General features: G+C 36.4%; 1 protein-coding gene across 9 annotated transcripts in view; it reads left to right on the forward strand.

Moving 5' to 3' along the window:
- The first annotated feature begins 1,875 nt into the window (after positions 1–1,875).
- Dscam2 (Down syndrome cell adhesion molecule 2) overlaps positions 1,876–27,474 on the forward strand; it is an 85,742-nt gene continuing 60,143 nt past the window's right edge. For all 9 annotated transcript variants that reach the window (XR_012046616.1, XR_012046617.1, XM_072891647.1 and 6 more), the window contains exon 1: positions 1,876–2,404. Coding sequence is in view for 7 of the 9 variants with exons in the window: in XM_072891647.1 (XP_072747748.1) it covers positions 2,377–2,404 (28 nt within the window). In the remaining 2 variants the exon portion in view is untranslated. The remainder of the gene's footprint in view (positions 2,405–27,474) is intronic.

The raw sequence follows: 27,474 nt of genomic DNA on the forward strand, positions 1-27,474 counted from the left end.
AAATTGTTTGATTCAAAGGGACCATCCTGAGCAAAATTTTTCTTAATGACATCTTTACGAGATTTCATTGATATTTTTCAAATGAAATGGTATATTTCACGCGTTAACGCAGCGATGTAACTCATAAAAAACAAATTTAACCACATAGGATATGTTGACTTTCAAATGACAAAATTCTATGATTTTCAATTTAGCTCAGCAGTTTCAATGTATGTACATACATACATACAATAGAATGTTTTTATTTAAAATTTAAAGTATATTTACAAACATTCACACAAAACACAGTTTTACAGAAAGACATTTTACAGGCGCTTACATCAAAGTCTTAGTCTCAACAATTTTGAAAATAAACAAAAATTCTGCGACTTTACAAAAAAAAATCTAAATGTACTTTTTAAAAAATCTAAAAATGTATCTTTTATTAAAAAGTATATCTTTGTATCGAAACGTACAATAAATTTTATTACAGATTCTTTCCTAAATGTGATTTTTGTTATTCCAAGTCATTTGAAGATCAACATATCTCATGATGATTAAATTTGCTTTTTTTATAAGTTATCATCACTACGTTAATGAAAATATACCATCTGATTTAAAAAAAACAATGATTTTGAAATTTTGTAAAAAATTATATTAAAAAAAGATTTTTGCTTGTCAGGATATTATCTTCCCTTTGAATCAAATTTTTGCCTTTGACTTTTTTTTCGTATCATTAAAAGAAACAGAGATATGCTAAGGGCTCTATTTAGAAGAAACACTTGTATATACATATATATATATATATATATATATATTCTTTTTTAATATATGTATATAACATATTATTTTCTTCATGTCCATTATAAAATATTTTCAAAGATAAATAGTTGGTAGAAAATGAAATTCTTAAAGCGTTCATTCTTATAACCGAGTGAAATTTTATCTTGCAACGTCCATTATCTCTAACTACAAGATTGCTAGTAGAATCAAATACACTATATAATAAAATAGTATATATTACAAATAGAGATTAGTTGTAAATAGTATCTTGAAAATGATAGCTAATCAGAGATAACGAGTCGCTGCAATTGCCGTTGGCGTAATAGATCCTAAGGCTATTTGCAACAAGAAAATTACTATCTCTTACCAAATAACGTTCTCTACATCGAAGTATTACCTCAGCCAATGGTTAAATCCTGTATAGTATTGGGAAACGTTACAGTCTCGCCGTGCGATCAGCTCCGTGTCTACGAGTGCGTATTGCCTTCCGTTCTTCGTGGCAACTATTCCTATCTATCTATCTATCTATCTGCTAACCCTCTCAACGGAAATCAGCTCGCAGAAGTGAGTAGATTCCAGAGGGAGAGTAAAGGGTCTACATAATATAGAATCTATCATACAGATAGAAGAAGGAAATCTGTATTAAACTGTTTGATGATAAATTTTCTTTATCATTACCGTTACATTATCCTCAGTGATAAATTAATAATAAATTTAAAAAATAATGCTACACAAAAAGACAATCTTTATAATACTAATGTAATCGTAAATAAAACTTTTTTGTAATAATAAAAACCAATCATTATGCTCTTATGGTTTAATATTCTTCAAGCACTATCCCCGGTAAATAGCTAAATCACGTCCGTTATTTGAAAATGTTATCTCATCGTGCGTGTGCGAGAGTGCGTTCTCTCTTTTCTCTCCATTCTAGCACCTGTACCACCACCTACTTACCACCCACTCACCCAACACCCCCTCGGCGGAAGTCAGCGCTCGTACGAGAGGGACACCATGAAGAGGGGTAACCACCCCGCACAACCACCTCCGACGGAGAGGAAAGGGATATGGAGAGGGTGGCACGCATGCGCCCCTGACACTCGCGGGGGGTAACCCGGCGCGATCAGTCGTGGCCGGCGGTGCCGGAGGCCAAAGACTGTCGTCGCGAGGGTAGTAGACGTGTGCGTCGCGTTTTCCGCCGGACCTCTCCCGCTCTCGGGTCTACTTATCTGTGTCCTTCTTACCCCTTTTCCCTTTTTCCATCGGCTTTCGCGTCCCCGACGTCTTGCCCGGGTGTACATCACCGCGCGATATCTAAACGCCGCCGGCTTTTAGACTGGCCGCGTGCCGCGTATGCACCGCGTGCACTTGCAGCAGCATCGCCGTCGACACCGCGACGACACGCCGCTGCTGCTCGTCCTCGTCGTCGGCCACCATCGCCACCACGTCCTTGCGCCGTGCGTCGTGCACGTCGCCGACGACGACGACGGCGGCGACGAAACCGCGGCAGATCGTAAGCATCAGGGTGACGCTCGAGGGTGACGTGCATCATCGTCCTCTTCGGGAAACTAGGCGCCGAATTCGGCCGAGCGTAATATTCGACCACAGAATCGAAGGATGCTGGCCCGCTGCCTAATCTTTGCAGGTAAATCCTTCGAATGTGTCCACTTCTAATGTGTCTTTCTTTTTATTACAATTCTTCGATTACGAATCGCATTTTTTGACAGTAAAAAAAGAAGGCAAATATATAAGTAGAATAAACGTCACGTTGTGTCGTAAAAAAAATCTATTTTTTTTTTTTTTTAACAAATAATCGTACGAGTATTACGAGTTTTGGATTATCTAAATTGTTTCATACTCTTTTCTGAACTAAAATGTGTTACTTATACTGGCAGGAAATGGAAATTTAGTTAAAATTGATGTTACCGACGCTCACAGGAAGGAGTGAATTTAAATGACCACACTTTTGAACTTCCTCTCATTTTCATGTAGAATATCGGATTATATTATAACATAATATATATATAAAGATCGCGTTATATCGGATTTTGACCTTTTCATGAGATTTTATCTTATAATAAAAAGAAAAAAGAAAATGTCACACGAAAGAGGATTTTTTTTCTTCACTTTTTGTTCCGTTATAGTTAAAAATCTTTGATAGTACTTGATGACTTCGTTATCCCGACGATATCTTCCTACCGACTTTTGATTAAATCTTCGTTGGGAGAGTTGTGATTTTTTTTTTCAGGGAGAAAAGAAAATTCACGTTTATTTAGGGGGCAAAAGATAGTCACCGTTGAATATATATTTTATGGTGAAAAAATTTTATATAGAGAGTGGAAACGCTCCTATGCCGTCGCGACAAGATGTCGCATCACTATATTAAAAAAAGGGGAAAAAAACTTGCCAGAATATCGTACCTTTGATAATACAACAAAAATGTCAAAGTTTTATCTTTAGTGTCAATTAAATTTTCATTTTAAATTTACATAAAAAATTTACGACTTTTTTTTCATGCATGTTACCCCTGAATAGCGTGTACAGTAAGTTTCATGTATCGCATCCAGATTTAAATACTTGAGCTTGTGATGTTCCACCTTGGATGGCATAAAGTTGTACATTTGGCATCGACAGGAAAGCAATTCGAAGCGATCACTAAATAATTTCTATCTTGTATCTATCTTTGTGTTTTGCCGTTGTTACTGCGGAATAAAATCTGTCCCAGATGCAAAAACTATGTTACATAAACTATTCTATTCTCAACTCATAATCTGGACTATGACGTCGGCGGCGTATAATTGAAGCGATCGAAGTGTATCGCGGCCCGTAAATTTGTTCGTGCGAAAGTTTCGCGACGCGTCGCGAAACGTCTGTGCTATCGCGACGCCGGTTACTGCACGTCCATACCATTTTCCCGTGGAAACAATTTCAGTACAGCTGTCCAACTTCCTGCGCGTGTAAACGCGCGTGTGACACATCGTGCGCGCGTGTTCTCTCGTGTCCATAGTGCGCGCGGCGCGATGTGTTTCGAAAAGTTTCGCTGGAAACGAGATAGAGCGATCGTGTGAGCCGTGAGTGCGCGCGCGAACACGTGACACTCGCGGAAATCTAATTCGCGAAACTCCGCACGGTAACAAACCCTCGCTCTCGATTGAAAGGAAATCGAGTGGATGCACTCGAACGAGAGTTTTATGTGATATCTACGATGTACGACACGATAATCGCGCAAAAAATGTGACATTTGAGAGAGAAAAAGAGAGAGAGAGAGAGAGATGATGTTACAAGAAGAAATTTGTATTTAGTGAGAAATTAAATATCACATTTTTCAAATTGAAATTTTTTTCTCTGAATTGACTCTTCTACGTGTTTTATAGATCTCGATTTTTGAAGTGGACACACACAAAATATGTTGTAGAAAAATTACAGTTTTTTCAAACCCAACACATGCGAATGAAAAACAAGCACGCGATGGGTATAAGAATAATAACGTAAAAAATAAAATTTCTGTTTTTTAAACGTAGTAGCTATTGGATTTCTCTATTTGTTGAAAAATATAGATATTTATGAAAACAGCTGAATATGCAAATAATTCTCTCAGTATTCATTTATCATTATTTATACATGGTTTGAACATTAAAATAATTTATGCGTCAAACATTACCATATAATGAAACTCTACTTTATTTAACACCTGAAATTATATATACTACTCAGTCATTAAATCAGACCTTTGGGCGACGATACTAAAGATCTCTTTTAATGAGCTTATCTCTCGAAGCATAATTATTTAAGTCAACGAACCAATCGCGTTACCATAAGAGTGTATAAAAAAACTCCGATCTTTGTGATTCCATTTATCTCGCACAAGGAGGATAATTAATCGTAAAAGTCAATTGTATCGTCCGTCTTCTTAATAACTTCATGATACATAAAGACAAACTCGAGACGCACGTATATAAGAAAGAACTATCAATTATAAACTTCTCAACTTTCTGCAATACATTCGTCTGGTGGTGGCAGCGATGCCAATAATCTTTTAGACAATCAAAGATCCGAAAGTAAAGAAGAGAGAAAGAGAAGGGTCGATAACGATCGCGATGCATCTTAAGATTCCTCTCGTTAACGTTTCTACTTTCTTTCACTCCCGCGCAGGAAGCTTTCCGTAGTTTCCTGAAGGAGCTTGCCATCGTTGTCGTTGTCGTTGTCGTCGTCGTCGCCGTCGCCGTCGCTGCCCTACCCCCTCGTTCCGCACTAATTGCGGACAATCCCAGACTTGAAATCTCTCGAATCCGGGAAAGCCTTTAATCTCGACGGCCGTGCCTTAACGATGTCGCCCGTGTTTCGTAGAACGACGTTCTGAAATTTAAGCGTTCAGGCAGGCGGAAGAGCCATCCTTAATAAGGCTCCTCTCCTTTTACCAAGTAATATTCCTGCTTTTCCTTTACTCTTCTCGTTCTTGTTCTCCTTGCACACCTGGATTTACGGGATATATACCGGGATGCATCGATGAAATATTTTTACTAATTAAGTAGTTTTAAAGTTAATCATATTGTTGATCAGCAAAAACATATGCAAATAAGTCGCTAAGACCGGCTGGTTAGCTACGCTTTATCGACATTTCTCTATAAAAATACATACAATAATGCATTATATAATTTTATGGTATAAAAAGTTTGATCACATCACGGCAAAAGACGAGTCAGAAAATTGCAATTAAGAACATAGAAGCTAGTCGATAAAAGGTGTTGAAGTGCAGAAGATGAAATTGAAAATGTCGAAAATTTAGACAGACAAGACGTAAAGGTCAATAAAAAAAATCATCCGAGTACAAGAGATGTATGTAAAATACACTTTAACAATAAATCGAAAATTTGAAAAGTTCTCTTATTAATCGCTGACAATTTTAACAAAAAACGTACTGTTCGTGTGCAAAATTTTCAATTAATATTCTCTTAATTTTAAATTAATTTTCTCTTAATAGAATTTTAAGTTAACTTAAAACTTAATAGAATTATAATTTAATAGATATTGTTTCTTGGTTGTTTTATAATAATTTACATTCTATTGATAGATCTAGTTGATTAAATGTATATACAGTAAAATTGCTAATTATTCTTTAATCAATCATAGGTTTTCACAGGAAGGTCCAGTTGATTATATATCACAGTTTAACTGTATGATTAGCGTTAACGCACGTCGATGGAATCGGTCTTTTGTGCAAGCTACATTCCTGCCGCTTTAACTGCGCTTTTAACCCGTATCGTACGGTAGGTCGCACTTTTCGGTGCTACAGTAAATGCGCGATATTCGCTTCCGAGGGGTGTATTCAAAGTGCGGTCGTTGCAACGCGCGGGCGGATATACGTGCCGAGTGACGAAACCTGCTAATTATTTCTCACTCAGAAACGCCGGAAAGGCATGTCGGCGACAGTGCGTGGATTTTCCAGTGCACCGTCGTCCGACCAAAGCTGATATTTTTCTACATTCATTCCAGGCGCTTCCATTAAACCTCTGTGCTTCGTAAAATTGTTTGAAAAAAAAGTAATTTATTTTTGTGAAATGTGAGACGTAATAGAGTACATCCGAAAAAAGCGGAAGCTTACCGCGCAATTATTATACACTGTTTTTAATTTACACTCACTATCAAGAAAGATTATGTATTATATAAACTTACAATAGTTTCTCTATTACAATTTTATGTCAAATAAATAATTTTTTTTCCTCTTCTCCAGAGTGAAATAATCCCTCGATAATAGAAAAGTTAATAAAAATCCGTTACAAAAGAATTAAGCATGTATATAATGTACGTATATAATGCTCCGCTTTAAAATCGCTGATAAAAACTGATACGTGAAAAGATTATATTTTCATTGATTTTTATTCCGCTCGATGAAAATGACCCTCGGATCCGGCTTTATCGAACAACGGCCGACTCGAAAGAGTTACAAAGCTTTTCCACGTTCTCCGATTAGGTGGATAATGCGAGGCGACGTGACGGGCCTACACATCCCGATGGGCTCGAATCCCGGCACCGAGCTGAATAATTTATTCGTTATGAATATAAACTCGGAGGAAACTGATTCGTATTGCCGTGAGACTGGCGCCGTAGGAGTCCAGGTTGAAGCACGAAGCGATAAAGGAGGGGAAGAAAGGGTTGCTAACTATGAGCTTCGGTTCTCTTACGAGTTACGACATTCCTCCTACGTGTGCTGTCTCTCCTCTTTCTGTTTCTTCTCTTTCTCTCTTTTTCTCCTTCTCGTCTTCCTCCTCCTTTCTACTTTCCCAAGTTCCCAACAACCACCCCTACTTCCAAGGGAGAAGATCGTGCGAAGCTTTCAATCTCTTCGCTGCCGTTTACGTTCCACGATCTCGCACGCGTTATTGGAATACCAGAAGCGTGAAGAAGCGCTTTAGTGACCGATATAGGCGGAAATGATGATGCATATACGTGATGGATTTGTAGGATTTCTTTGTAATCTGTCGATCACAGGCGTCGTGTACATATAGGGATGTCCAGATTGAAAAAAATGGAAAAGAAATACTACAATTTTTTACCTGATATTTTTTAAATAATGACATTATTTGAATGCTTTTTTAAAATGATATTAAAATGGTATCTTACAATACCATTTACTATAATCGAGCAAAAATATCTCTATGGCAGTAAATTTTTTAATAAAACTTGTACAAATTAATACGTATTACATATTTTTTGAAATTCTTTATAAAAATATTATTAATAGAAAATAATTCTCTTCTATACTTTTTCCATGAAATTATTAATGATATTATTTAATGCTTTGACGTAAAGTGACAAGAAATTGACGGAAAGTGGTAAATAATACATCAAGGAAGAAGAATAAGAAGTTATTTAGTGGAGCGAATACCGGAAATGCTATTCGGTCTGAATTACCATGAGCTCGTGAAAAAGCGATTAAGACACGTCGCATCGCCAAGTCCGGCCCGAGAATTCAGCGCTGGCCGTTTCTTAGCCCCTAAGTATTACGCGGACATTTACAATTGAAATTACTCTGTCGTCGCTGCTGGATTATTTCGGACTGTGCCTGCAAACTATAATCGGTACTTTTACTTTCTTTTTCCCGTGAGATTCGCTTTGAGAGGATTTTGTCCCGAGTTATAATAAAATCCCTGTCTCTCTCTCCATCATTCGCCCTGCTACCACTTTATCCCCCTGTACGACGCAACGCCACTACCGGTTTCTTTATTACCCACCCTCTGTCATACCTTCGCTCGATCGTTTACTCGATGACACTCGTAAACGCGAGAAGAGCTCCGAGCCCAGGGATAGTCGTTGGTGACGGTCGACAATGCAAATTTAATAACTCATTTTTCAACGTATCCGATTCTTTGAGGATAAACGCTCGTGGATCATTCTGAGAGCGTGAAGGAGAAAAGAAATCAGAAACGATCATAGAATGAAATTCTAAAGACTTTATTACAATCGCACTATTTCATATCTGAATACTCTTAACTTAAATAATCGCAGCGAATTGCGACAATTTAAAATCGATGAGCGGATTTCAAGTCTTTGCTAAATTTATAAATCGATGTAATCCTATTTCTGTGTGAATCTCTTTCCTCACATATAAATTACTTTTTTTTTTTTCTTTTTTAAATCAAAGCTTTTAATTTCTTAAATAACACACATTATATATTTTGTGTATATTATTTCTATAAATAAATTTTTTCCCAAATTCATATTTTATAAATTGGATTTTTTAAATATATAAGCATTAAAGATATATATATTTATGGAAATAATATATTTAAATATTATAATGTACATATAATTTTATATATATATATATATACATATATGAGAGGAAAGAAGCTATGTTTCTGGTTATGTCTGACTATATCGTAACAATATCTACTTGGCCAAGATTTTCTATAAATTCCTATAATATCTATATATCGTAATATATCGTAATATATCTATATCAATATTTATAACTCTTCTCGCACCTCAAATTTCTGCAACATCTCAAAAATCGATTCAAGCTCGAATGACCGCCGAGCTCCACTGCGCAGCGAACAAAGAGCCACGGTTTTTCATATCGCGTACAAAAACCGTCGCGTCGTGCTTTGAATTTATATGTTGCAATTTATACGCGATCGTAAATTAAGACTCGTATTGAACGTAACGTTTTTACGCGCGACGATCGCGCAATCGAGATCCCGACACTCTTTGACCGTCAGTAAATTCAAACTTCTTTCCCCGAATGCGCGACGGCTCATCAATCGAGCCCTCTTTAAACCCCTCGCGTCTTTAAACGAGCACGCCAGTTGGCCAACGAGTGGGCCAACCGTTTACTTTTATTCGTCGAGATCGCTTTTCATCGACTCTCATTGTCAGTACGATAAAAGACATATACACACATTTCTTGTGTGTTTTACTCTCAGTACAATAGAACCACGAAACATACGATTTTAAAGCAAACACTTTCTTAAAAACAAAATTAATCACTTAAGTATAATAATATATCACATATAATAATAATCTTATAAAATATATATGTACATACATATATTAGTCGTTATTCTAATTTGCATATTTTTCAATGATATTTATTATCAAATTATAAGTTTAAATGAATTAACAAATGTAAGGTATATAACTAAATGGTTCATGATTATATACTTATCATAGCCGTAATTCATATCAAAGTTAAAAGCGTTGATTCACGAACTCCGATTTCAGTTACGAACCAACGAAATTTTCCACGATTGTGCGCGAGCAAGCGTAGTTAAGATGTAACGTGCCTCATAACGCGAACAAATTTGCATGGCAATGAATCCATTATATCTCACAACGGCATCATTCGACCGTGATATCAGACAAGTTACAAGGAAAGCGTACAAAATTAAGAGCACCCGTGTAGGAATATAACGTACTTAAAAGTGGGTGTAATTGTTATTAGTTATTTCACATGATAAACGCATTAAACGGTTCTCAGAAATAATAGTTATAGAAATACCTTGTGCATTGAATTCCTAATGCACAAGGAAAATTTATGCACACTGAAAAAAAAATTTATTTAATCCAAAAAAATATTTAGTTCAATACATTCAAATAAGTATTTATTTAAATTAAACAAAAACATATTTGAATTAATAAAATATATTGCTGAATCGTAAAATAGACAATATATTTTACTAATTCAAATATATTTTTGCTTAATTTAAATAAATACTTGTTTGAACGTATTGAACTAAATATTTTTTTAGATTAAGTAAATTTTTTTTCAGTGCACATGGAAAACATGAAAATTCTCAATAATTTTCATATTCTCATTGCCGGCGTAACTAACTCTAACAAATATAATTAATTTACACAATTCGATTCACTCGTTACGATGTAACTATACGAGAGAGTAATCTTTCATTCATAGTAGAAATTACTACGGTGTTATCATTGACTCGCGCTGTACGACTTAATGTGTGCATGCGCTATTTAGCGACTCCCTTTAGCAGCGAAATTAGTCCGCACGCACGTCGAGCGTTGCGCCGTTAACTGCTGAATTATTCCAGGATAAATGTGTTTACATACGTTTAGTTGTACTACGCGCGCAAACGCCGTAGGGGTACTTTAAACGCGCCTCTGAATGGACGTGTCATCTATCCAGACGTGTTCAATTGAGGATTGGAAATACCGATTGTCGATTACCTTTTACTACTAGTTAATTAAATAATTATATTGACCTGACGTGAAGATGCTATACTATGCAAAATCACTTGCGACTTTTCATCGAAAGAATTATATATTTTAATCGAAATCACAATACATAGTATGTACAAGATATGTATCCAAGACTCGTCGAAAAATGAACAATTAGACTCTTGTCAAATTTGAAAGCAGACTCGAGTGTTTCACATTTTTTTTTCATTTGCGATACATTCGATATTGTTAGTTAACTAAATATTAAAATGAAAGATTTTGTGTTAAAATAAAATCTACTTTAAAGCGATTTAAAGTGTAATATATATGTGTGGGAGCAAAACTTAGAAAAAGCGTATTGATTCACCTGTGTGAATTACAAGTTCGAATTACGTTAACTTTGATTGAATTGAAAAGAAGATAGAAGAGATAGCAAATGGATGATTAAACGGTATTATTAAGATCTCGACAGAGTTACGAGGGAAATTGATGTTAGAAGTTATCGATTCTCCTGCCGGAAACTGATTAGAGCGATTTTCCTATGGCAAAATTGAAATTCGCGGTGCGCCGTAATGTCATTTAGAGAAACTCATGGGCGTCTAAAAGAGAGCCCTTTAAGGATCCTATTATCTATGGAAATGACGTTAAAGTGTTGAGCCTAAGATCCTATGTACTTCAATTTAAGAACGCGTGTAGATTAAATCAAATGGCTTTTGCTCGTGTGCTCTAAATGCATGTTTATTAATTATAAAATATTTCTTTGAAAATACCACAGCCGAGAGTTTTTTTCCGTGATATTTACCATATTATTATGAATTACGTACATATAATGCAAAGTACAAAGTCGTGATTGTAAATATGTTCTATGTAATCCATTATATCTCAAAAGTAAATATACCTTCAGGATTAGATCCTCAGAATCCATCCTCTTGTACTCGTGTGTGTGTGTGTTCAGCAGATATCTCTAAATATCTGCGAATCATAAATTACACATTGAGAAATAACAAGTTAAATAAAAAATTATTTTAATGCATTAATATATCTCACATCTTAAAACAATAAATAATGTTACTTATGTTATTTTAGATATTTTATTATGTTACGTAAATGTCATTTTTAATAATATTATAATTACGACATTTAATTAATTCTAATTTTCGTAATTTTTTGAAAAAATACATCACCCAACATTTTCCTGAAAATAAAGATATATTTACATTTATAAATATATTTATAGATATGAAAGTCTGTAATATTTAAATTACTATTTGCCGTATATAAACAAATGTAAGACTAAATATTAATTAAATAACTACCATTAACAATGATGAAATAACTATAATTAAATTATAAAAAGGAGATGATATTTATATACTTGTTAATATTGAAATTATTGAAAGCTAAATTTTCATGCAAAAAAACCTAACTAAAAAGTTGTCTCGTAACATTTTCTCTTTATAAAATAAAAAAAATATATATTGTCATAATATTAAATTAACTGGTCAAAAATTGATGTCATTCTATCACTCGCAGATAAAAACCGAAAACTCCCATACATATTTCTACAAACAACGTATCTCTCTTCTACTTCAGAATATTGATTATTCTCGTTTGAGGATTGAAATCTACGATACCACACTCGCTGTATCCGAATGTCATGACATTGAAAACTAATATTGTCATATCATCGCCACCACACACATCGCAACGCTTGATGTCGCGTGAGAATGGGCCCTTATCGCGATCCACACGTACTACTACTATTATCCGCGATGGGGATAAATCAGTCTATCAGTCCTCGCGCGCGTCCTCCTTTGACAACCTCAGGAAGAAGCTGGAGAAGGAGCAGCGACCGAGGAGCCGGCACGAGTCGCTCGATATCCATTAACCCCCTCTCTCAACTCCTCTCCAAGAGGGAGGAGAAGCGATGTAGAAACGTTATTTCCTCCTCGTTCGTCGAAAAGACACGAGTTTATGCGTCGTGAACGCCAGTTTCGCATTTCTAAACTATCTCAGAATCGTAATTTTGATGCGAAAAAATATTTAAATCTTTATATTTTATTTAGAACGTGATTTATGATTAGCTATTGCAACTAATGCGTAAAATTTCGATATATTATAATAAATTACATTTTAATAATTATTATATATATATTATACTTCAGTATTTTTTTTTTTTTTTTTTTTTTTTGATACACGTATAGATTGTGATTTCATTGAGAGATAAATTATCCTTCTAATTTTCTACATCTGGTGTAAAAGTCGGTATAAAAAAATATCTAGCGATGCAATTTTAAAGTTATCACTTTTGAAATAATCAAAGAGCTTGCCAGAATCGTTTCCAAGGAGGCTTCAGGATTTTTTTCGTCGTCGAGAGACGACGACGTGTCCGGCGTCGTGAAGGGATTCTCCCTCCAGCATCCTCTTTTCCTGAGTCTTCCTTTTGCTCTCGCTCGCCTTCCTTGCTTCACTCCTTACTTGCCTCGGTGAACTTCGTCTCCGTCATTTAATATTCATACCGCCGCTGCCGAGAGCGACATACTACAACGCCCGCGGCTACGGCGCTCTCAGAGTCAGGTTTGAAAAATGGACGACGCTTTTGATAAAATACGAAAAACAGTTCTCCGCTCTTCCCTTCTAGCCACCTCCCCCCGCTTGCCCGCTTCTCCTCCTCTTTCCATCAACCTGCTGTCTATGACGCTTTGAGTCGCGCGCATAGCGCCACTCACCTCGAGATCACAAATTGGACGAAACGCGAGGCTCCAACGATATATCGCCCTCGTGTCTGAGTTGCTGCGCGTTGAATCTTTCATTAGGAAACTCGCAGGAAACTGCCGCGCGCGCGGCAACTACCCACGGGATTGCTAAAACTGAGAGCGCTGTCGCTCTGTCATTATTTCATCCATTAACGACGTATAACGGGAATTCGCTTGAGTCCTCTACAAGACTCTTCCATTTGATGACACCCGAGAACATGAGCTTCTTAGTTCTCAAGTATAAACGAGTTTATCTTTACATTTTTCAAGAAAGGTGCGCTTTCACTAAGAGTTTAGTAAAAATTATGACTTGAATGAAAAATTATTTTAAATATGTGTGTTTACAATAATTTCTTATTTGTTCGATACCTTGTAAAAAGTTTAGTAAATAAAACAGTAATGATTGTGTGTATAAAATGAAAATAAATATACAGAGTGTCCCATAAGAAACCAATCAGCTATTATTTTTAAATGCACATGGAGAACAGGAAAGTATTTTTTAATAAAAAATATTTAGCAGTTTTATTTTACATATAAACTAAATACAATCAAGATATTCTTATCATTTAATAACATTTACAAAAGATCAACAATTTCAATGGTACATATTTTTAAACAGTTCTAAACAATAAGAGAACTGATCAGAACTATAAGAAAAACGATGAATGACATCTCAAAAAAAGAGATGTTACGTTTCCGAAAAAGACTTGATTTTTATTTCAATTTTAGACGGTATATACATTTTAAATATATCACATTAAGATTGCTGTTTTGGCTAAATATTTATTAGCTAAATGATAAAAATATCTTTGATTGTCTTTATATATATTTATTAATAGTCTATATATACATATATATATATATATTTATTAATTTATATTTATATATACATATATAACTGTCCTTATAAATGTCCTTTGTTAAAAGATATTTTACTTTCTTAGCTCCCTATGTATGTACATACGTTTAAAAATGGCAGCTGGTTAATTTCAACAACTTTCCATACGATCCCCTATGGTATTATATATGATGGTGATGATGTGTGGTGTAGTATTGTGTTTGTGTATACCTGAAATTTCACTGTTCCAGTAGAGAAGAAAAATATTATAATTCTTGCATAATTCACGGTTTTCATTTGAATTTTAATAGAACCTAGCTATTCTCGCGCGTCCACTGTTTCTGAGACAGCCTATATATGCATGCACGGTATGCAACGCTGCTACTGCACAGGTAATCCAGCGTCCATCGCGTGGGCGGTACCGCGTGGCACACTCACCGTGGCGGGTGGCGGGTTGCGCCTCTGCGGTGAATGTGGCTCCTCCGTCTCCCGCTTGCATCCCGCCCCTGCAACTGCACGGAGATGCATCCTGCTGCAGGAGAGCGAGAGAGTGTATAGTATAACGAGCCGGAGAGCTCGGACGAGCTCTCGGGTCGATGGCTCACGGTTTCGCCTTGCCCTCTCGAACGACCCACCCCTTTCCTGTCACTCTGCGCCCCTCTCGGACCCTCTCTCATTACCTCTCTTTCCAGCCTTTATCCCCTGCTCTTTTCCCACTCACCGTCCACCCCCGTCGCCGACCATTGCCCCCGTCCAGGCGGCCAGTGGCGTAACTTTAAATTCAGGGCCAGCCGCGATCGTGATGCGGATGTGTCCGACGACGAAGAGCTAACGTCTGAGGTACGATCTATGCATAAAGACGAGAATAGGATGGTCTCGGGAGGGAAAACTTCGATGGCACGACCATTTCGCTGTGGCTGCGAGCAACTGTCAGTTGTCAATTGAGATAAAGTAATGCACACATCGATGACAATTATTAAATTTCTATAATAGATACACGATTCAAGAAGATTATATCAAATGAAAGTAAAACATAATTATATTTTTTATTTATAATATTATTTTTTCTGGTAATATCTAGAATAAATTCTAATAATTGTGTCTTTCGAAATTATTATATTAACGTCAATAACGTTGATTAAAAAATTTTTCGATTAAATCTGAAAATTAATATTTAAAGTGATAATATAATTTAATCAAAAATAATGGAAAAACTAATAACTATTACCGCGTAGTTAAAACGATCGCAAATATTTATGAATTATGAAGCCGCACCTATTACGAGGAATTAACCTAATTTCCTCCTAATCGCTCGCAATAAAGCGCACGGGTGCAAACACCGGTAATAAATGGCGGCTGTTTCCAGCGATTTCCCAGCAGCTGTCTGGCGAAACGGATTGTCGTCGAGTGGTGAATACGGACCCTTCTCGGCAGGTCGAAGGCGCCGGAAGAAGGCGTCGGGACGCCTTCCTCGCGTAAATACGACGCAAATTCGATACCAGGCTTCTCGTCTGTCCCGACTTCTCCTAAGTTCCGACGCTCACGTCGCTGGTGAGATCCGACACGAGAGCACCTGGGAATAACCCCCCCCCCTCTCTCTCTCTCTCTCTCTCTCTCTCTCTCTCTCTCCATCTTTGCTTCCTGCGTTCTTCGTATATATACATATATATTTATCACTGTACGAGGCTTTCTCCTCGTCTCCTGACTCCCCCATTTAGCTTCCCTCCCTTCCTCTCTCTCTCTCTCTCTCTCTCTCTCTCTCTCTTTCATTCCAACGAGTATTTCTTGCATATGCCATGTTCGTCGCTCCTGCGGCTTTACCTATCCATCCACCTGTCTCTCGCAGTGACGCGACCGCTGGAGCAACACCGTCGTCGGCGACGCTTGTCGCTTCTCGCTGTAAGCGTTCTCAGGGGAGTTACATTTCTGCCTGATCGCGTACATATAGACGTAAATCACGAGAAGATTCGCTCCCCAGAAACTAGGGCGACCGATGTGTTACTATAATCGGAATCTCTAAAGTAAGCTTCGAAAGTTTTTGACTAAAGACAAAAAAGACCGAGTGTGCATTATACTTAAGTATATTTAGACTCTCTCTTTAGAAAAAAAAATTATTATTTAATATGTTTACAACTTTTATTGTTTTAAATTATTAGAAATTTTAGATAAAGAAAAGTTTGGAAAAAAGTCATAAATATTATTACATATATGTTATAATATTTTATAATTATAACAGAAAAAAAGTAAACAAAAAAGAAAAATTGTTGAAAGCTCTTACTTTTAATCTTTTAGGATTTCATCTTTAATCTATCAGATATGAGATTATTAATTTTAAACATTTTCTGCACCAGTTTGCAGAATAATTAAATGTAAATACGAGAACCAAAATGTAAATCGTCAGTTCGATCGCAACAAATATCTCGAAATTCTAGCAGTTGAATGATAACGGAGATCCTTTTCATGAGGAATCCGTACTATTTATTCCGCGCTTTGATCACAAAGCGAGACGCGGCTCTGCTTGACAGTCGCGCGTTTTGTAACTTACGATGTGATCCTCCTTCACTTTTGAAAGCGCGCTACGGTCGTTGACACGACGACGCCGGGATAATATTTCTTTTTCTTCCGCCCGTTCTCTTGTCCTGCCAAAGCGCCATATCACGCATACATATTAGGCAGAGCGTAAAGGGATAGGAAGAGTCTCCTGCTATCCATGCCGTTCTACCTCACCCTTTTCTCCTTTTTTTGCGCTGTCGAGTGCGAGGGTGGATCAAAAGGATACGTTTTCTCAACGTTCGTGCGTGCATATGATAGCGAAATATCATCGTAAACATCCTCTTGAAACTTGGACTGACGTAAATCCTAACGGCTGTCGTTTATTTGACGATAAAAACGTCGTTCAACGAGAAATATAAAAATCAACGACAGTATCAAAGTAGAAAAAAGAATATGTACGTTGATATTTTTTTACGAACAAATAAAAGAAATCGACTCTATTAAAATTATACGATATCGTATGATTTTCCCAGGAATTATTTTTCCCGGAAATATATCTTTAAAGGTAATTTTTAACGGAGAAACTATATATATATATATTCAACCGGTTATCTGCGGAAGTTATCAAAGTACCTTTTTCGCTTCGATAAATCATGTAACTTCAACTTCTGCAATAATGGAGAGAACCAAAATATTTTGAGTTATTTATAAACTATGAAATGAAAAGGTTTTTTTAAGAGATAAAGTTTGATGTATTCTTATTTTTTAACGATAGTTTAGAATCTTTCATGATAAATATAACTATTATGTATCTTGATTCGCTCTCTCTCTCTCTCTCTCTCTCCCTCTCTCTTCTCTTTAAAATATATTTTATCCAAAATATCTTTCAAAGATCGCGATTTATTAACGACAGGAATTCTCTCTTTATTTGAATTTACCGAGTGGTCAGCACGGAAACGATGTGATCAACTATCCTCGACATTTCGCGTTCCAACGAGCAAGATTGGAACAGTGCAAACGTCCTTTCATAAATCTTAAGGATTCACCGAAAGCTGCGGGACTGTGCCAGTACAGCTAGTATCCCCCTGATCCCATAAGAATATACGAGTCTTAGCCGTGCGCGATATAAATTTTACTGAGACATAGTGCAATAGCGTGCTCTCCACTGTCTTTTTCCTTCGACGCTTCGAATGGAATTTAGTCGAATCCAAATGCAGCGCAGGACTTTCTATGAAATATTAAAAATTTACGTAACTCTGCGACGATAAGAGAATTGTCCCGTTTCGAGGAAAAATTCTTGATATTCTTTGCGCGAAACGTAACGTATATCTTAAGAGCCTTACATATTGAAGAAAATCGCATCAGTCGAATGAAGGAAACTTAACCTGAGTTTCCAATATCAAAATATCATGTACAGTATATGCCCATGCGACATCGTTATTGATAAGAAACCTATCGCTGAACGAAGCTCTCTTGGTAAAGAAGATAAATTCCAGAAATCTTCTAGGACGAACGGACGTTTGATAAAGAAAATATAATAAAACATCGAACACGAAAAGCTGTAATTTTCGCACCAGAAAACTTATATAATAATCTATATTTGTTCCAAAATGTACGTAGCATATATAAAAAAAAAAATCTCGCACTTTTCCTAATAAACATTTTGATTTTATTATATATTTATTTATATCACCTAAACTTGATCAAAAATATCTTTACATTTTCGAAAGTTATCTCGATACTATGATAAATGCTGCTTTTTTAAATTTAGTTTACTACGTGCGTAATTCGAAGAGAGAAATTTCTGTAGAAAATCCTTTTTCTTTTCACCTTTATTCTTTTTGTTTTTTTGCTTTAGGTATCTTTTAGGATTATTGAGCCAAGATTATATCATTATGTCAGGCAAAAATTTCATCTCGTGTATCGCACTTTGCGATTTGAAAAAAAAAAAAAAAAAAAAAAAAAAAACAAAGAAATTAATCAATCGATCGACACCGATTGGCAGTATCGGAAATTCCGTTTCCTGTTTACCGCTTAAAGACGAGCAAAAGATTTCTATCTACTAACGTTGGTCCGTCCGACCAATCGTGGATTCGCCGCCACGGTCGCGTATTTGCTCGTGTAATCTTTTTATCCGTCTCTCCCGTGCCGCGCCGGGATAGAAGGTGGGTTGTATAGCATCTCCCGAAGCATCTGAAGCATCTCCCCATCGAGAAAGAGCAATATCGTTCGCTTCGAGGCACCCGATCGCGTCCCGAAAGACATCGTTTCTTTTTTGCCTTGTTGCGATCTTCGCTCTGCCTCTCCAGTGCGAATTATCTATCTTTTATAACTCTATTTTATTTTTCTACTAATAAAGATAATGCTTAATATTATTATAAATAATTATATAAATTATGATCCTATATGTTATTTTGAAGCTTCTCTATAAAATGTTATAAATGAAGAAAATAAATCTTCTTGACGAAATTTAAAGTAGAAATAAAATCTAATATTTCGTACTTTATTCGATTTCATATTTTCCCCAAAAAATTGACACTTTAGCATTAAAATAATCGCTCTGTTTATTTATTTTCTTACTACGGATATGTTAGTATTTTTCTGCGAGCGACCATCTTTTATGGAATACTATCCTGAACACTCTAAGCTACACATCTGTTTTCATGTCTAACATAGTCGTTTATTTTTCATCTTCACGTTGCTGGACGTAGCGCAGTCCTCGGAAGCTGCTTCCGCTTTACTGATCGCACAACTGTATCTTCATGGAAAACAAGGCGGCTAGCAGAGGAATCTCTTTGTCGGAGAAATAGCAACAGTTTGCTGTGCGCGAGGATCTCGCGTTGACCTCGGTTTGTTTTCGTGGCCTACTTTGGCGCTCACTTCTCTTAAAACCTTGATCGGCCAGCTAGTTCGTCTTGACCTACGAGATCGATACGGGAACCGAGGGCGATGATCTCGCTAGAAATACACCGATGAAAGCGAATACGCGGCGGACCACTTGTAGCGAAAAACAAAGACGTCACGTTATCGACTTCTCGCGGCTCAAGAAAAGCAATCGTAACCTCGCGCCTTTGAAACCTCAAGCTAGTTTGTCGAATGACTTTTTATGCTAGTAATATTCAATATAATTTTCAATGCAACATTACAGAATTCATTGTTTGTGACAGTAGACTCTAAAATAATCGATTAATTTTGCCGTAATTAACGTACGCTAAATTACTACTGCTTTGAAAAATTATCTAACTTTCCAAAGGACAGAAGAGAAAAAAGGAATAAAATACTAATGAAAAATTGTTGTCACGTATCTCTCCCTTGATTTGAAATTTTCGAAACTAAGACGTGTGTCACGTACTGCCAATAATTTCGCGCGTTTCGCTTAACAGACAGCAGTGCGCCTGCATGTGTTTGTCTTGTGTTTGTATTGGAGTCGTCTGGTGCATTAACATCGCCAATTCGCGAGACTCGCTTGCACATAGTACCTCCGCGTGGCGTCATTTCCGGCTGACACCGGTATTGTGCAGACTACATTGTCCCCGCGTGTATTCAATGAGACGGCCCGCGGCAACGAACCGTAAGGGATGAAAGGGGAAGGAGCGGTGAAAGGAAAAGACGGGAGGATGTTGCTACTACTACCGGCTTGTAAGCAAACGAGGCTCCTTGAAACAATGAATTGTTCTAGAAGACGTCATTGTCCGATTCTGACGGACTCGCGATTTGCTTGGTGAACCGTAGATTTTCCTTTGTCTTACTTCGTTTTATTTCGGTGCTTAGCAAGAAAATCGATAGCGTGGCAATAATTTATTAATGAGAACAAAACGGCATTTCTTATTAATGATGTTTGAAATGTGTTCATTTATATAACAATTCTTTTATTTTATCCGAAAAAATCCAATAGCAAAATATTTATAAAATAAAATATTTTATATTTTGATTAGATTTTATCTAATATAGTTGAAAATTAAAAATACGCAAATCTAAGCTTACAACTAAATTAGAAATTTGTGAAAGATGGTTGCGAGAAATTTCTTGAATTCAAAATCTTTGTTTTGAAAAATGTTTGAAAACAACATTTCTTTCGTTCGGAATCTAGGAAATGCAAGAGCACAATGATGTGCAAAAGCGAAAGAAACTGAAACTAAGAACGCGTACCTACACAATCGCACACGGAACTTTTATTCTATTATTTCCAGCAAACTTCGCCAAGTATACAATTTTTATTACAATGTCGTACTGATTTCTATATTTCTGATTCAACCGTGGCGAAATATTCGCATCGTTTTACTCTCCGCGTTTCACCATTCACCATTCACGGTGCTTATCACGGTGAAGGACTCAATGAACGCTGAGAAGGAACGATGAGGGTGATTTCATTGCAGATACGCGCGAAACGGACCGTTACACGAAGTCAATAGTCGCGTCGTATTGGTTCGTGTGTAAATTTCTAAAGTCGATTTCGCTATCGCGACAATGTTCGTCGCATTCGGATCTGTAGAATTGTCGCGCCAAGTTATATCTCGCACGCAACTATTATTTTATCCAGTATATGAATGTCAACGCACGTCTGGCACTCTCTTACGCTACTATAAAATTTATAAATGTATCTAAAGTGATTAAAACACATTTACTATTAAAATCAACTTTGAAATTTTTAATACAAACAGCACATTCGTCAAAAAGACGATACATACTGAAATGCATATTTATGAAACCTAATAATATATTTTAAATATAAATAAATATATGACTCAATATACATATAGGATATATATACAAAAATAGAAAAAAGAAATATCTCTAACTGACATATTATTAATAAAACAGCAGCTGTATATTGTCAATAAATTGTGAAAATCGGAAACTTCGGGCAATATAAATTAAATCGAAACGTATTTTACATGCAAACATCGAATGTGGCAACAATATTCTATTTGCAAGCTGATTCATGCAAATTCACATAAATCTAATAATCTTGATGTGCAAATTATTATTTTCAAATATGTTATTATTTATTATCGTTACACGTATTTAGATTTGTTTCAATTATAAAGAATTCGATTAGAATTAATCTCTCGTTGTAGCAAGATCTCGCACAAATTTCACATTTACTACGAGATTCTCTCGTTGGAACGCTCCTGCAAGAACATCGTGATTCAAACGCGCTGCCAAAAGCACTCTCAGTAGACAGTAATATTCTGTTTCGAGAGAGCGAGAATTAGCGCGATATTACTACTACAAGTACTCGACTCGATGGATAGTAATATTGTCCGACTCGGGTCCCATTTCAACCACCTCGAGTCCTTTAAACAATGAGGTTCCAAGCCAAAAACGACCGTTGTCCCATCTAGTCTTTCGAGCTCACCGAGAACTTGGCCACTGAGTGAGAAAGAGAGAGAGAGAGAGAGAGAGAGAGAGAGAGAGAGAGAGAGAGAGAGAGAGTGTGTGTGTGTGTGTGTGTGTGTGTGTGTGTGTCTCGGTATTCCCGTCACGGGGCTCGGCTAAATCCAAGATAGGATGAACCCTGAGAAAATGAATTTACACGATGTCGCGCCGGCTCATCGAGTATCTCACCCTCGCTCACCCTTGAAACTCGCCGTACGGCTGAGTATTTCTAAGGTTGCTACTTCTCCGACGTGGAGATGGAGATTAAATAGGAGACTCCGTGATATATTTCTTAGTTGGAGATAACAATAAATTTTGACCATTATAAGAAAATAAATACAAATGTAATTTGAGAAAATAACGTAAATTTAGGAGAAGCAATACATAGATTTATTGAATTCAAAAATTAAATTACTTTATTTGTATAATTTTATATATTACGTAATAATAATTTATAAATTTTTATTATAATTTTATAAAATTGTTCTGCGAAATAAAATAAATTTTTTAAAAGATTTTTTTTTCTAACAATACGAGAAATATAATTTTATGCATCTAAACTCGTTCAATATTAATAATATATTAATAATATATTAGTAACATTTTTTCTTATATTTTAAAATCACAGCTATATTTCATAAATAAATTTATAGTTAAATAGATTAATTTAAAAAAAGTTTACAACGTTTTTCTTCAAGATCACATTCTGTCAATACATAAATTATCATCAATAAATTAAGAGTAAAAAATATTTATTTGATCCGAATATTATCTAAAATCTAACATTTATTCACACTAAAATTTGTAAATGCCAGGATCGTTCTTCATTCTGCTTCCTCCTTGTAACTACTTTTGCAAGTCGCTGCACTTCAGTCTTTCCCGAAGCTCGACGACTCTTGCCCGGGCAATAACTCAGCCGGCCAGCATAGTCTCGTCCCGGCCGGTAAAAACTGACGCGATACAAATTGCACCTGCTCGACCTACATAAATCATCTCCGGCCGCCCGGTTATCGTGTACCACCTCTCTCCGCAGCCAGGACTCACCCCCGCGTTATAACCGCGTGTATCACACGCGTATGTACATGCACGCGTGCGTACATCGATCCGATCCTCCCTTCTCTCTCTCTCTCTCTCTCTCTCTCCCTCTCTCTTTCACTTACTCGCGAGACATTTTCGAACAGTCGGTGGAGTCATTGCGACAAATTACGCGAATCGGCCCTCATCATCGTCCCTTGTCATTTCAGCGAGTAACGCGATCTCACGCTATTCAAATCGGGATGGTGGAGTAGATAGGTAACAGCATCAAGAACCATTAGCATAAATCTGTGTCGAGCGACGACGCGGAAAAGCGTGTAGATCGATATCGTCTCGCGGCCGACACCTTCCTCCGACTCGTTTGTCCCCCACCTGTTTGTCTCCGTCACGTATAGCGCTCTTCGTTCTTTCCAACGCTTTCCTTGTGAGTGAAATAAAGATATTATAATTATACTATGTGTATATTAACCTCTACAAAACACTAACATTGATGATTAAAAGATTAATTATTCCAAAAGAATTTAAAATTAACCAGAAAAAAATCTCTTTAGTAAAAATTTTTAAAAATCTTTAAAAACGTTCTCGCTTTAAATTATTATCAATTTTAGTACGATGAAAAATATATACCGAATAAATACTAAAATAAACATGTCAAGAAACGATCTCTCCTTTCTCTCTTCTAGAAAATCTTCAATTTATAAAATTCAAAAAATTAAATCTTAGACAAATAAAATATAATTTAAAAATATTACGTTTTTAAAATATTATTTTTAAAATTCGCATTAAATATACTCTTATGTGTGGTTTTCAAGATAAGCCGCAGTGGCGATACGACAGGAAAAAACGGAAGGATACGAATGAATATCTCTTTATCGAGTAAGACGAGTAAGTAAGCTTATGCGATTCTTCGGGCTGAGATAAAGGCACGAACACAAGACCAATAATCTCACACTTACAGAAGACTATTGGTCCACAAGGAATCGACTTGTCGCGCCAAAGAACGTTCTTACGCGCGTGGCAAAAGCAATCTTGCTGCACCCAACCTAGCCTTTGTAGACCCTTGACCTCTCGACGATTACTCGGAATACGACTACAGTTTACTGTACCATATAGTCTTCCGTGGGAAATTACATTGTGTATAGTGAATATCCAATATATAATATTGCGTATAAATTTGCCAGTAATGTGAATTACTCATTGATTATTGATGCATAATTTATGCCACACGCGTGAATAGTGTCTCTTCTGAGAATAATTAATTATTAATGTTGTGAAACATATATTAAGTAATAATACTACACGCACGTATATGTGATAAATATTAAATATTTTATATTTATAAAAGAAAATTGATTATTTATTAGCTATATAATATATAATTCGTTTTATAATTAATTTAATTTTTTATAGCGCACGCACTTGACTTGGCCTATACAATAAATAACATCTTTTCTCGAAAATGAAAAAGATAGTTTTACAAATATGGAACTTTTTTATATCAAATCTTGAAGCAATAGCTATTGCGTAAATATGATGTTTTGGAATATAGATGTAATATATAGCTGGCTCGTATAAAAAAATACGTATCATAAAATATGAAGTATGATTAAGCTGGACGCAAGGATTGGACGTTTCGTTCTGTCCGCTATTATCCGTCGTAAAAACAATTTGAAGAAATGAAAAATGGACTGCGCTTGCTGAGCCGCGACAGAGCTGCCGGAAGTTTTCTCTGTTCGTTAAAAAAAAGAATTCTAAGAAAGAAATGAAAAAGCGAGGGAAGGAGAAGAGTTCTCCAAAAGTATTCTACTTCGACAGGTAAGAGAAAGAGAAAAAGAAAGACAGAGAAAGAAAAGAGAGAAATTCGGCTCGTTAGTAGTTAAACAAGAGAGAGAGAGAGAGAGAGAGAAAGAGAGCTAGTCACTCTATGAAGACTGAGAAAAATTCAGATTTTACAGAACCCTTACACACGGAGCTTCCACTAACGTCTGCTTTACACGTTACCTGCCGAAATGACGCGCCCCCTAATTTGTATCGGATAATGAGGGTTAACGAATTCTACGAGCTTCCGTTTTACGGCGCCAGCCACGTCGATGATTAACGATCCGGCAAGACAAAATCTAACCGACACAGATCCAATTTCCGGTATATTGTGTGACGTTGGCAGCGTTATTTATGATTAACGACGGAGCAAAACGACAAAATCTATCAACATCCAATTATGTTGCATAATAATAGGCGCCACGCCGTTATTTACGATAACAAGCGAACAAATCAGTAAAATTCGCCAATAACGGTCAGCGTAGGCTTTAATTGTACTGTGCTTAACATCGATGATATGATATTTATGACGGAACAAAACAGCGAATTCTATAAACGGCAATGGTTCACGAGAGAGCAAAGCTAGGTGAGACAATTCGAAATATCGAGTGCAACCTGGTGCAAATGTATGATTTCATTGGACACAAAACTCAATAACTCGATAACTCTCGCAGTTCTCGAATATCGCGACATATTATTAAGTACTTACTTGTAAACATTAAACATAATGTAAAAATTAAGTGACCATTTTATTATCATTTTTTCGTTGGTCGCTCGTCACGACAGTTTATTAAATCTTCATTAAAAAAAGTATATGCTGGAAATAAAATTTGTAAGTCATGAATTATTTTAGGATGCACAAAATATTATAAACAATAAATGTACTTTTCCCTAGTATATATAAGTAATAAGACAGCGCTGCGAGTTTCAAACAGACATAATTGTAACTCATAGAAAATTTATTTTTTCAACTTTGTAGTTTTAGTACAATAATAATAATCTGTTATGACAAAAAAATAGAGCATGGCCATCTACGAGAAATTAAAGAGGTGACGCGATTTTATCCCTTGCTAAAGTGACCAACAATTAACAATCTTTTTTTCTTATGGTGGCTTCAAAATTATTATTTTATAGGGGTAGCTCCAAAACACGTATTATAATCCTCGCAGATAATATTAATTTTTTCACTATAGTTAATATTATAATAATCATTTTCTTATATACTATATTCCTTATACAAATATATTTTAATTATCCTTTTAATTTTTTTTTCCACATTTAAATGAGAAAAGAAATATATTTTATCCCTCAAAACATTGTTTTCCCCCCTACAAAATTATTTGTGAATTAATAATCACACTCCATTTCATTTTCCGAACATTAGTCAAATATATACATATATATGCTCCACATTTGCATCAAATATTCGCCAATCATTGAACGGAGATATATTTTTCAACTCATTTTACTTCAAATTAATGAAATTAACTTCAATCTATAATAATTTTACACCGGTCTACGTTACATTTCTATATTGGAATTTGATGTACGTCTCTAGAGAGTAGAATTATACAGAGAGTCGCGTATGAGTTTGCGTAATAAATTAATGTCACGATGAATCCGGTAATGTCGTCAATATTTACATCGTTGGAGAAGCGCAATCGTTACACCTTCACATATAGAGGAGACAGTGTATTCTCAAATGATATAAATACACCACTGAGTCGTTATTTTCATGAATAAATAATATCAAAAATAATTACATTATTTAGATGATTACCCTCGTCTTACGCTTGCTTCTAATATATTGATACTTGTCGAATACTTGAATTCTTATATCAGTAAATGATATTAGCGAGTTATCTGCGAGGTCCAATATAAAGCTAGCTTTACGAAGCACACGGACGTCTTCGTGGCATCTAGTAACTCAAGCGCGACGCAGCTTGCTCTCGAGCAGGACGAAAGGGGGTCAACAACCCCGTCTTCGATAATTACCGTGAATAGCGTGGGCGAAGTTCTCTTTCTCTCTCTCTCTCTCTACCCCTCTCTCTCCCTCCCTCCCTCTCTCTCTCTCTCTTTCTCTCTCTCTCTCTTCTCGCTGGGGTCTTTACGCCTCGCTTGCAGCGAATCGATGGAGCGCCTCGATCGCCCGATAAAAATATATCTCCTCCTTCTCCTCTCGGCGCGGCGCAGCGTGTGCGCGTGTTATTTTGAAAACGGGTCTTCGAGGCATTTCCCCTCTTCGTTCGCAAATATATAGAGAACGTGTGTAAGTTGTTATCTTTCACAAAAAGTGGCCTGAATGGAACGCCAGGTTTCTCTGGTCGAAGAGCGGCGAGGATGGGTGGCATAAGGGTGATTCGCCGAGAGAGGCGACGTATGGCAAGGTGCACACATTCTTTGATGTCGAAAACCCGGCATTTACCGACATCACAGGGATTCCAACACGGACGCAGGCATTTGCCCCCGGGATGTGTATCGCGAATCGTGCCACGGACGGGAACGAGGATGCGGGCTGGTGGTGTAACGGAAGATAGGGAAAAGAGAGAAACGCATTCGAGATATTCGCTTGAATGGCGAAATATTTGCTCGTGATTTTTGATGCAGCATAGGGGTCGCGGTTTCGCGCATTGCCGCGTTTTTATCCATGTTTTTTATCCGTCTCAACGAAATGCCGGATAAAAAAACATTTGCAATCCGCAAATCTATGTCATGATA

This window comes from Anoplolepis gracilipes, chromosome 4 (genome assembly GCF_047496725.1).
Source record: "Anoplolepis gracilipes chromosome 4, ASM4749672v1, whole genome shotgun sequence".
Classification (NCBI taxonomy): Eukaryota; Metazoa; Arthropoda; class Insecta; order Hymenoptera; family Formicidae; genus Anoplolepis; species Anoplolepis gracilipes.